The following is a 12,929-nucleotide window of genomic DNA, read 5'->3' on the forward strand; positions in this document are numbered from 1 at the left end:
GTGTGTGTGTGTGTGTGTGTGTGTGTTACACACTTTAGCACCACAGTTGTTTCATTTAAAATCAACAGGGCTCTACCAAAGCTTTATGAAAAAACCAAATTACCCCCTTTAATAAAACATTACTATGAAAAAGCAATCCTGATTTTACATCCCCTAATATATGCATCTGTGCATGTATAATATGTGGCCAGAATTCATGCATCCTGACGCTGTGTTGTAGAGGGCACACGTGTACGCGTGTACTCTATGCCCTCGCCCACTGTTTCCCAAAGTGGCTTGGGCAGAGGTTTCCATTCTCCACACCTTGCAAACGTAGGTACGAAGTGCTTACGGAAGTACAGGGAGATTTTCATATAGCCAAGATTGGGTAAGCCCAGAAATGCTTTGTAATGGACCAGAGAAGCCAACAGGGCTCTGGAGCCCAACTTGGGCAGCAGCTTGAGAATACCCACCCCGGATCTGCACACACACACACACACACACACAGAGAGAGAGAGAGAGAGAGAGAGAGAGAGAGAGAGAGAGAGAGAGAGCAGAGAGAACACCAAGCTGCCCACATAGAGCACCATTAAAGCTTTGCAGGAAAGTGAATTTTAGAACGAGCATCAGATTCCAGCATCCATCAAGTTTCTGACCTATGCTGCAGAGCCTGGCGGGTGGGCACTTTTAACCGCTCCCTGTCCATCCTCTCTTCAATATCCTCAATGCTTCTCAGCAGCTCTTCTTTCTGCTCCCGGAACGCTTCTTTCAGTGCCACCAGGGCATCTGCCTCACTCTGCTTGGTTCCCAGAAGGTTCTGGATTCTCTCTACTTCTAGAGACAGCTGGTCGGTGGTGGCTCTGCAGGAGGTCCTTTCCTCGGGGCTCGCACTTTTCAGGTGGCATTGGGCTTTGGTCAGGGTACCATCAAGACTGATGGCACTGGATTCTAATGTTTTCACATCTTGAATGGCACTGTGAAGGTCCGTTTTGAGCGAGTCAGACTGCTTCTTACTCATGCTTTTGGTGGCTTCTACTGTTTGTCTGAGCTGATAGAGAAGAGTAGACATGCAGGCATGGCTCTGCAGGAATTCTGCTAGCTGTGCCAGAGCCAGCTTCCGCCTCTCCACTACCTGGCTGGCTTCTTCAAAGAGCTGGAAGCAGTCATCCACCTTGCTCTGCAGTGGGTGAAGGTCCTGGGCTCTGCCCAGACTCCTCAACTGTGACAAGTGACCTTGAAGATGCGTTATCTCTCCTCTTTTCTTCTCTATTTCTGCAGCATGGTCCTGGAAGGGAAAAGAGTCCTTGAATATCAGATACACCTACAGCTATCACAGAGGGTGATAAACCAAAGTGTTTGCTTTCACACTGTAGATAGTACAGTCAATCGATAGCCTAGCATTTAGTTTAGTTAGTTAGTTAGTTAGTTAGTTGTATTTCCCTGGATGTGTGTACTTATCCATGTGTGCCTTAGCATGCATGTGTGCATACACAAATGTGAAAGCTAGAGGTCAGCATGAAGGATGTCTCCTTCAAGTGCTCTCCTCGTCATGGTCAATGAACTTTAAGGTGTCTGATTTGGTGAGACAGGCTGGCTAACATAACCCGGGGATCAACTTATCACCTGGAGCTAGGGTTAAGAACACATACTAACTACCATGTCTGAGTGTTTGACATGATGCTGGAGACCAAACTCTGGCCCTTGTGCTTGAGTGACATTTTACTGACTGAACCCTTTCCTCAGCTTGTAGCTTAGTCATTAGAAGTCATCCACAGATGCTAGAGAGAGGGCTCAGTGGTTTAAAGTGGCTCGTGCCCTTCTGAAGGCTCACAGTCACCTGTGGCTTCATCTCCAGTAGATCCCGTGCTCTTTTCCAGCTTCTGTGGGCAATTGAATTCGCATGTATAAACTCACATGTATGCATATATGCATAATTAAAAATAAGTATCTTTAAGTTATCTGTAGTAAAGAAGCTTTTGCAAACATTCATAAGCATTTCCATGTTGCTCATCTATGTGTGCCACAACAAAAACAACTCTGACTTGATTATTTTCACATCTATGCTTTCTTTGAGACAACAGTGTAGGATTTTTATCAGCTCACAACAAATCATAGTTAAAATCCAACAGAAGATTGTCCTCAATGCTAATATTGCTCCCACACAAAGAAACCATTGCTGTTTTAATCTTGACCATGGTTCCTTTAGATAGTCCGCAGTTTGGCAGGTAAGTAACTTGGAGGCTGACTTCTCCTTTCTTAGCGAGGGCATAGAGCCAGCATAGAATAACCACTGAGGAACAAGTAAGTGCTTTAAACAGAGTCTATAAGGAAACTCTTTCATCCCAGCGCTCGAGCAATATGTGAATTTTAATAGTACAACAATAGATGTTACTCATAGGTTACAAGTAAGGGGAGTATTAATAATTCATAAATCTGTAGCCACTTTGACGCTGAGTAGTTAATTCAGAAAAAAAAAAAAAGAGCCTTTCAAACACTGGAATTTGTATTAGTCTTTGGTTTGGGGAACCAAAACAAAATGGAAAACTCAAAACTGGAAATCCTTAACATTTTGTGCTACAAATTACAGGGTGGTTTGTTTGTTTGTTTGTTTGTTTGTTTGCTGGAATTACCCTGCTTTACCCGAAGGGATTCTTTTTATCTGTTTAATTTACCTGCCACACACATGGGCTGGATCCATAAGGGCAATTATTTAGCCATCTTTCATTCAAATAAAAAAATCTAAATTATTGTCATGTATGTATTTAAGTATGTTGTCCCTTTGAATGAAAGACTTTTGTCAGAACACAGTCAAAAGGATAGTGCATGCTGAACGATGTCTTGGGGACCTGTGAGAGAGCCAGGATAAAGGCAGAGGGCCTTTTACCTCAGGCGCATTTTGTTCCCTGAGTTGTTTTAAGGTGTGACTTCATGCCTCCTGTGACAAACGTTTATATTCAATTTATAAGGCATGTTTATTCCTATTGCATGTCAGCTCATAGCTCTAGAATCCATTCTGGTCAGTGTGCCCTGAATCTGGATATGGCCTTCTGCCTCGCAGTCCTGCTTTCTGAGAAACGAGCTATACAACATGAGAGACAACTGTGTTTAAATTGGTCTGTCCTGAGGAAGTTCTGGGAAGGGCTGCTCTGTTAATATTTAGTATGTGCTTACTGACACTTATTTACATGTTGTCCTGATTGCTTTCTTTGTTACATTCGTGTATACAAGTCCACTGAAATGGAAAGAAGGCTGTCTACAGCATCAGACTCTAGTCTGCCCCTTTCTCTCCAGTCCTCAGATCCCAGGTCAGCACACAAGATCTGCACAGGTCAGTGAAAGTCAACAATCTCTCCTTTCTGAATATATCTATTTTCCATTTTGAGAGGATCCATTTTACCTTGTGCCGAGTGAGAGCCACTTGATGGTCCCTTAAATTTATCTCTGAAGTCCTTTGCAATTCGCCGAGAAACTGCTTAATCCAGACAGAGAAGGAAAATAGCAGTTCATCAAACTGCTTGTGCTCAGCCAGCACGGACTGGAGAAAGTGCATCCTGTCGGGGAGAGAGGGGCTTTCAGTGGCCATGAATAGAGTGGTTCCTGTTATACTTTCTAGAAGGATCTTCTATCCTGAGCAAAGTAAAACCGTTATGCACAGAGAAGCCAGACCTCTGATGAAACCCGAAGCCTTACGCCCTGTCTTTCTTTCTTGGTCTCAGTGAGCCACTGTCCACTCTGATGACGTGTACTTCCTCCGTGCTTCCCCACCAAGTCACCCCTCAACCACATCTGAGCTGTGCCCGTTGCTCCAGCAGTGTCATCAGCACATGCAGAGTGGTGCCTCTCCCTGTGCTCTGTCCCACGCAGCTCCAGTCTAAGCCTCTTCCTTCCTTGCCCAGTTCCCAGAAGCACCCCAGACTCCCTTCCTCCCCATTGCCCACGCTCAGGGGGACAGCCGGATGTGGCTTGTGATTGGACTAGAGAATTCCTTGTTGTGATTGGATTAGAGAATTCCTTGCTGTGTTTCCATACTACCTCCTGTTCACTTCTGAGGGATTCCTGGATTCAATATGAAAGATAAAGTAGGTTTCATTTCTTTCAGAACCAGACCTTGAACAGCAGAGTTAAATAAGCTCAAAACGAAACACAGGGTTCAGCCTTGTAGTCATAGGCACATTATTAGGAGCCCTTCTGTGAGGAACCAACCTTTTGCTAATTATCTGCGGTAAGTCTCCCCAGCGTTCATCCAGCTGTTCCAACTGCAGCTTCATCACCGCCACGTCCTCTTTGGAGGCCACTGAGAACAAGGCTTCCTTCAGCTGCAGGAGATTGCTGTAGAGCGAGGCCTGGGACACGACTTCATTTTGCAGGGCCTGAAGAATGGAAGGCAAGTCAGGTCTCAGTCTGACCAGACTGACCCAGAGGACCCCTGGAGGCTGGCTTTGCATTCTCATGGGAAAGATCAGAGACTTCTTGTTGCTTGGTTTTATCATTGGCTCTAGGCCACCTTTAACACAATTTTTAAAATGATAGAAAGCTCTGTAGGATTTTTTCAGTGTCTGGGTGGGTATAGGGTGAGGCAACTTTGGAGCTGTGAGTTTCTCTCACAATGAGTCGACAAAGAGAACCAAAGAAAATCTACTGCAAAAGAGATCAAGTCAAGATGCACTTTCAGGCACTGGGAATATGGTGTTGCTCTGTTTAGAGACTTTATTAGGCCGGACTGAAGAACTTAAGAGCTGTTCATCTTATTTCTATGTGATACATCGGCTTTAGTTTTATTTTTGATGAATTAGGCAGTGAACTTTGTTGGGTCCTCCCAGGCAACATAAAACCTTTGGCTCTTACTAACAGGAGAAAGGACAAAGATAGCAGCAAAGTGACAGCAATTAAAATAGTCACATATGAGAAGTCATTTCGTGGTAGTAAAGGCTCATCAAGCTGTTTCTTTTTGCTTCCCCTCAAGGTCCCACTCACGATGCAAACGAAACTGTAGAGCCAAAAAAAGGATGGAGTACCCTTCCGTGCCCACAGGGAAGACCCCCAGGTGAAGCTGGACTCAATGTTAAGGAGAACCCTGAGAGAAGACATCTGGGAAGCAAGGCAGGAGGTAAGCAGGAGGTGAGCAAGGTTGTCAGGCCACAGCCCAGAGGAGACTTGGTTGACACTGCAGTATTCTGACCCTGTGACAGAGGCCTGTGGTCTCTCTTAGTCCTCTCAGTGTCTAAACCTTGTTCACTTTACAGCTTCAGTATCGGATGTGGCACCTGGCTCACAGAAGGCACCCGGTCAATATCTTTTGCTTCACTGAATGAAGGGAAGGGTTAACAGGGAGACAAACAGAAGCATCACAAAAGCAGAGCGTGGATCTGTGCCTCTCTTTCTGAAACTGCCGTTCCACACTTACAAAAGGACCAAACTGAGCTGTGAGTCCCTTCATCACTAGGGCAGTCACAGGCTTTGTGGAAAGTACCTTTAGGGAAGATGAAGAACATTCCACCTTCACAAGGTAGAAGAGGAAAAGACCAGAGGCGCAGCATCCTTCCAAAGTCAAGGAGGAAAAAAAGCAGAAGGCGGGCAGTAGGTTGGAACACCAGAGGTCTCCTGGGTAAGACTTTTAGGAACAATATAAAACTAACCGGCCTCTGCTCTGTTCTAGCTACACTGAGAGAGGTGGGGAAAGTCATGAGTCTACCATACAATAAATTTCTTTCTAGAAATAATTTTGCCTGCTGTCTTTCCTGGCACAGATAGCACCCTCTAAACACATTATCAATATAACGAAAATCATCCATATTGTCTGCAACTTCAACAATAAAAGTGTTTTTTATTTCAGTTTAGAAAATTGGCTTCTCAAGGATGTTTTAAGCCATGTCATTTTTTCTGTCTTCCTGTTGGGCCTTCATTTTTTTCTTTTTTCTGTTGTTCCTGAAAGCAACAATCACTCTTGATTTTTTTTCTACATTCTATTCTTTCTTACAAAAAAGCACCTTTTGTTTTAAAAAAATCACATCTGTTCAAAGGAAGAGCTATTATACCTGAAGCTGTTGATATAGCTTATCTACAAGTCTCTGCATCTACCTACTGTCCTTGAATGCCAATGATATTCGGATGCTAAACAGTGTACTAGAGATTTCTCTAAGATACTGAGGTCACAGGTTACCACAAAGTTCCCATTACTATTGTGTCTGTGAGTCCAGACTACTCTTTGTTTCAGTGATGCCAAATAATGGTTTCTGGATGGTTAACTAATTAAAGGACTTAGAAATTTAATTAATACATTAACATTAAAATGCAAGCACACAAGACCATTCCATTTCTGTCCTCATCCCCCACCCTTTGAACTTGCCTGTATTAACTGCAGTTCACTTTCTACTTTGCCTCTATCTGCAGAAATGTCCTTTTCTGGTGAACTGGCTATTGCTTCACATCGCTCTAACCAGGTCAGGAAGGGCGATAGTCCCTTCTCCAACCTAAAGGAGAGAGAGAGAGAGAGAGAGAGAGAGGAGACAAATCATAAGATTTCAACTGAGACACTAGGAGATAAAACTCTCCAAGTCCAACAGGACCTGTCACAAATGAGGCACAATGTCTGTGGCATTCCTGCATATCAAAGTGATAAGTTTCCTTCATTTCCATGGCAACCCTCACATCTGTACAATATGTAAAGATACACATGATTCCTCTCTGCTCTCAGGTCCATGGCTCAATGAATGCCTCACAGGACACATCCAAATTCACTCGTCTTATACCTAGGATGATTATTTCCCACCACTTAGGGCAGCAGTTCTCAACCTGTAGGTCATGACCCCTTGGCAAACCTTGATCTCCAGAAATATTTACATTGTGACATTATGATCTGTAACAGTAGCTAAAGTATAGTCATGAAGTAGCAAGGAAAGACATTTTATGGTTGAGGGTCACCACACCATGAACTGGATTAAAGGGTCTCAGCATTAAGAAGATTGAGAACCATTGACCTACAGAACAGTTCATTTGTATTCTCCTGTCCAGCCTGGAGAGTAAGTCAAGAGCTGCTCACCTCTGCCAGCGGGCCAGCAGGTCCTCCAGTGCCGTCTGCATCTCTTTGGCTTTGTGTAGTATCTCCTCGTACTGCTGCTGTAGGGCTGCAGCCTCCTGGGTGCAGGACTCTCTGTTTACCGCCTTCTGGGCACTGGCTGAGAACATGGTAACTGTGCTGCTGAGGGACTCTACGGCTTGACAGAGATCCTGAAGAGAGAGCAGAGAGAACTCATTCTGTCGGGTCTTTTCCTATAGTCATGAAGATTATTTAAAATGTATGAACTATTTATTTCTAGAATTTTTCCCTTTAGTGTCATTGACCTCAGGTAACTGAAATCCCAGAAGTCAAGACCGTGGTTGAGAGGGACAGATGGACAACAGCAACAGCAAGAACAAGTGGGGCCCATTTTCCAGTGAGACTCCTCATGACAGAGTCTTTGCCTTCAGTCACAAAGGCAAACCATGGTACTGAAGAGCATCCTGCCATGGTTTGCAGCAAGACACAGACTGTGAAAAGAAAGGAGATAGAATTTCCCCAGTTAAGAGTATAAAGATATGGAGCTGGAGAGATGGCTCAGCGGTTAAGAGCACTGACTGCTCTTCCAAAGGTCCTGAGTTCAAACCCAGCAACCATATGGTGGCTCACAACCATCTCTAATGAGATCCTACACCCTCTTCTGGTATCTCTGAAAACAGCTACATAAAATAAATAAATAAATCTTTAAAAAAAAAGAATATAAGCTATGGCTGGTGAGATAACTTATTGGGTAGATGTGATTGCAACCAAGCATAATGACTGACTTTGATAGTCCTGATGCAGGAGGGAACTGTTTTCTGTAAGTTGTCCTCTGACCTCCATATCACTCCTGGGAACAAATGCTTGCTTATTTATTTGTTTGTTTGTTTGTTTGTTTATTTATTTATTTATTTATAGAAAAGTCATGACAACTATGTTCAGGGCAAAACCATGCCTAAGATATAACACATTGGGGAAAAAAAGGAAACATGAGACTGTACATTTAAGCAACCTCAAAGTATTATGATTTGTGAAAATTATTATTCATTAGATGCTGAATATGTGAAACTTTAAAATCCTATTCTTCCCTTACAAAAACCACATATAAGGTGCTATTATATCTACAGAAATATATACAAAGATTCATAGATGTGGGTTTTGGTGCCAGGGATGATGCTGATGCTGGTACTGGTGATACAGGGGTGATGCTGATGCTGATACTGGTAATATAGGAACTCAGAATGTAGCAGGTATTACATTATGTGCATTACATGTGTGAATTTAATTTCATGGATAGAGATGGCTCAGCAGTTAAGACCCTGGAATGCCCTTTTAAAGAACTCAATACTAGGCAGCTCACACATGCCTACATCTCTGTCTCCAGGGACTCTGCTGCCCACTCTGGTCTCTATTGGCACAGCACTTATATGCAAATACCTCCCCATACACATATATACTAATTAAAAATAAAAATTAAATCTTTAAAAATTAATCCTCATAAAAATCCTGACACATCCAATTTATATTCTTTTGTGTTTTTTTTTTACCACATCAGAAACTCAAGAGAGAAGAATGACTTGTGTCCAAATGTTTTCTTCTAAAATCTAAATATTAAAAAAAACTAATGCTATCTTTTCCCATATTTTAACATTAGTTGAATGTTAACATCATTTCATCAAATTGAAATTTTCTACTTCTCCTTCATATTAAAACATATAAATAATAGAGAAGCTTTCTTGCTGAACACATTCAAGCAGCCTAGATCCAGAAGTGCATTGTTAATCATTTACTTTCTGCTCCCATTCCCTTTTTCTATAATAAAGATATGTGTGCATGATGCTCACAAAGTAGGGACCGTGAGTGTTGGTTTGCTTATGAGTCAACATGTTTCCTGTTTGTGTCTCTTTGTGCATGATTCTCTGTTTGCACCTTTCCCCATGTTCTCACAAGGTTGTCAACTGTCTTCCTGAAGATTGACAATAAACAGGAGTTAAGAAGCCAGGTCAAAAGAGCACGGAAACTTGTTAGAATGGACAGACTCACATCTAAACGTGACTGTCAGCATGTAAAATCTGATCTGCACATGGTAATTCTCCTTCACATTTAATGGTGGCAAAGGGAAAAGAGAGTCATTAAAGAGCTAGTCTGAAAACATCACATATTCTGATGAGAAGAGAAATCGTACATGATATATATGCACGTTTACACATGATATATCTCTCAATGGTGTGTGTGTGTGTGCCTTTGTGGTATGCAAGAGTGTGTTTGCATGTGTAGTCACATGTGTGTATAAATATGGAAACTCAAATTTGAGGTTGTGTGTCTTTCTCAATCACTCTTTGTTCGGTTAATTGAGGGAAGCTCTCTTCTGAACACGGAATGAATAGCTCTGTAGTCTAGCTAACCAGCTTGCCCCTGTGTTCCTGTCTCTGCCTCTTGCATGTTACAGGAGGCCACTGTACGTGCCCTGATTATCTGTGGGTGCTTGGGATCCAACAGATTCTTACTGACCCATCTTCTCATCCCAGTAAATATAGACATATCTATAAAATATATATTATATATATATTATCTTTATGTATATGTATATATACATATATATATGGAAACTCATTTGCATACTTGGGTGTCTTGTAACAACAAATGAATATATTTGGACCGTTTAATTTCTCAACTAACATAAAATATTTCCAGCTTTAACTCTTGAAATATTTACTATTTTCCTTTCAAGTAGGAGTATCCAATTTTTTTGAGTGGATAAATATGAAAAGATGTAGCAGTGCACTCTCACCATATGCTCTTGGAGAACTTTGTACGTCTCTGCAGCTGAGGAACATATTTTAATCGGATCAGCCAGCCTCTCTGCAAATTCAGACACAGATTGCCGGATCTAAAATAAAAAATGGTGGGACATAAAAATAATTTAGGATACATAACAAGGCAGAGAAGGTTGTTGAGAAGAGGACAACCTATCTGTTCGGAATGATTTTATCACAATCTAAGATCATGCATCTTTGGAATCTAAAAACCAACACATCTTATTTGAAAGAAAATGTGTTAAGACTTAACCTTAACGCAATGTGTAATGGCATTTGTACATCTCTTCCCAAAGGCGCCATATAAATAATTCTGAACCCAGATAGTAACCATTTGTTGGGTTATTTGCAGGTGGTCTTTCTTTATTTCTCCCTTTCTGGAATGTTCACTGCACTTCCATATAATACTAAATATGTAACTTAAGTTTACTTGGACCAATACTTACCTTTCTCAGATTCTCTTCAAACTTTTGCTGCTGTGATAGGTGGCCCAGAATTGTCCCTTCCAGACCCCGTGCATGCTCTTGGAGCTCCTCCCAGTATCTTCTTATCTGTGTCAACTTGGCTTTGATGCGAGCAGACTCTCCCGTGGTGACGAACTGGGCAAAGGACTGGGCTTCTTCTTCTAGCCCTACAATGCTGTCAATTTTACTTTCTATTTCTTGAATTGTGACCTAATATTTAAAACAAGAAAAGAATTATTTCAACATGAGCTGAACAGGCTCACCTTCACAAAGTACAGAACCTAGAGCAGAGACTATGGGGACGGTTTGGTTAACTGGTATCCAGACATACTCAGGTGGGGGCCGAGCAGCTGTGAAACAATTCCACTTGCTTCCTGACCTCATTTGGGGTGAACAGATGCACAGAAACATATAAGAAATGCATAGCAATGGTGGCCGTGTTGGCTGGAAGGCGAGAACAGAGAAATAAGCAAGAAGCTGTCCTTGGGCTTTCATGGTGACACTGAAGACAGACAAGTATGTTGTTTCCTTATTAATCAAATGTTTCAGCTGATGTGTGGAAGTGGTGTGTTCCAGGCGCTCACAGGAATAGTAATGTTTGCATGTATTTAATTTTTCCAAAGGCAATAGAGTATGCTGCATTTGCTAAACCCTTTTGCACTCACACATGAAAACAGCTTTTGATGATTTATCATTTGTTCCTTAGGCCAGTGGTATCCCACTATACAACTCCTGAGCATACTTAGCCCATCACTGGGAAACAGATACACCTTGTCTAAGAATTTTAATATCTGGTAAATTCTCATATTGCCTGGGAACTCATTGATTTCTTCACTGGCTAGGTAGTCAACAGAAAGAATAATGTGCATATCACCCATTAAATTTGGGAAAGAAAAGACACTTTATAGAATAGTAGCCAATGTAGGAAAAGATCTGAGAGCTACTGAGGCTGTGTGAGCATATGTGTGAGCAGCAGTGGTGGAGGGTGGGGTCTTATAATTGGAGAAAAGGAAAGTCATTTCTCCAAGGGATGGTACAAATAAAACAAAATAATGTAAAAGTATTATATCAAGTTTCAGACTCAAGTAAATGGAAGACACCTTTGCCCTAGGAAAAATACATTTGTGATCTTGGTCAAGATGAGACAACTGGAAAGGGGCTATGCCACCTTAAGGCCCACTTGGCATGACCTTTTCAAGTTCTCTTTTTCATATGCATGGCTGCATCAGAGTACCAGCTAGATATTTGTTATTTTTTTCATAGACTCTCTGCTCCTTTTTCTGTCTTATCAAATTCTGTTTTGAAAACAAAATACTCATAGGTTCAAAATGTATATAGCATTGAATGTGTTAATAATTTGTCTACATAATTGCAGCATGTAACAGAAAGAATCTTAACTAAGAACAAAGTTATGAGTTCTCAGATGCACTCACAACATCTACAAATTCACGACCACAGGAATCAAGTTTGATCATGAGATTGTGATCAAAAGAAGAAATATTCTATCAGAGAAAAGATGGAAGGTGAGCCTAGAATATGCTGTTGCTATTTATCAACATTGTTCATATGATGATGAACAAGAATAGTCTGAGATTGTCTTTATAGACATGATAAAGCTCCATTAATTTTTACTATAAGCTTGATTTAAAGTGAAAATGATATTGTGAATGTATTTTTAACCATTCTGAAAAGTGTAATGACTCAAATTCCATCCGTTTGGAATTAGAATATGAACCCTCTGCAGTGAAGCCTGTTGTGCTCCACTCCATTGTTGCTTCTGCTGACAAATATCTTTTTTGCTATTTATATTTATTTAATGTATTTCAGATCATTTTTGAAGTGCTATTTTGGATGTGTCAAATGTATTAAATATTTCTAACTCTTCTGAGGCATGGCACGACATTTAATCAATTTTATAGTTCAGAAGTCATAAAGCATTTGTTAATTATTGAAAGGAAAAGATTTGAGACCAAATGATCTAAAAGTGGTGGGAATTCTAAGGAAATGTTCTTTTCCTGAGAATTTAGTGAAAATGATTAAGTGAGAGGTTTTTATTAAAACGTTAAAATACTTCGTGAATTTTATCTTAGGGCTCGGCAGCTGCTTTCCTAGACAGGACAGAAGACAGCAGGCCGTGTTTGCGGCATCCTATGGATGTCCCGTTGCACAGGATGCCTGATGAGCAAGAGCAGCAGTCAGCATATTGACCTTTGCCCCTCCCGCCATGCACATGGTCCCACATATTCCGAGTGACAGTGTAAAATGTGTCCTCGACTTGGCATTTATTTTATTATTAATAGGACGCAATGGCAAAAGGGTTTCCCACTTTTAAAAAAATGAAGAGAGCAAGCAGAAGGAAGTGGCTGAACCTGTGTGGTGTGAAATTGTATAAAACAGAGGGTGTATATTTAAACAGGGAAATAAAGTTGAGAAGGAGAACGTGGTAGGGGTTCTGGAAGGAATTAGAAGGGAGAGTAGCTGGAAGATATGATCAAAATATATTGACTACATAAAGCAAATTCTTAGAGAGTGTGTGTGTGTGTAAGTGTGTGTGTGTGTGAAAGGGTGTGTGAATGTGTATGAGTGAGTGTGTGTATGTGCATGTGTGTGTTTGAGTGTGAGTGTGTTTGTGTG

At 41.3% G+C, this 12,929-nt stretch overlaps 1 protein-coding gene and 1 long non-coding RNA gene across 22 annotated transcripts in view; one reads left to right on the top strand and one right to left on the bottom strand.

Annotated features, from left to right (window-relative positions):
- Syne1 (spectrin repeat containing, nuclear envelope 1) overlaps positions 1-12,929 on the bottom strand; it is a 530,501-nt gene that overhangs the window by 302,942 nt on the left and 214,630 nt on the right. For all 21 annotated transcript variants that reach the window (NM_001347732.1, NM_001347711.1, XM_017314047.2 and 18 more), the window contains 7 exons: positions 10,278-10,505; positions 9,807-9,905; positions 7,019-7,206; positions 6,326-6,449; positions 4,183-4,349; positions 3,377-3,530; positions 636-1,264 (listed from right to left, as the gene is read on the bottom strand). In NM_001347732.1, coding sequence (NP_001334661.1) covers positions 636-1,264; positions 3,377-3,530; positions 4,183-4,349; positions 6,326-6,449; positions 7,019-7,206; positions 9,807-9,905; positions 10,278-10,505 — 1,589 coding nt within the window. The remainder of the gene's footprint in view (positions 1-635; positions 1,265-3,376; positions 3,531-4,182; positions 4,350-6,325; positions 6,450-7,018; positions 7,207-9,806; positions 9,906-10,277; positions 10,506-12,929) is intronic.
- Positions 3,744-5,740, top strand: Gm51757. The gene is made up of 3 exons (XR_003948824.1): positions 3,744-4,058; positions 4,943-5,086; positions 5,223-5,740. It is a non-coding gene; the product is annotated as a predicted gene, 51757 (long non-coding RNA).

The sequence above is a fragment of the Mus musculus genome, chromosome 10 (genome assembly GCF_000001635.26).
Source record: "Mus musculus strain C57BL/6J chromosome 10, GRCm38.p6 C57BL/6J".
NCBI lineage: Eukaryota > Metazoa > Chordata > Mammalia > Rodentia > Muridae > Mus > Mus musculus.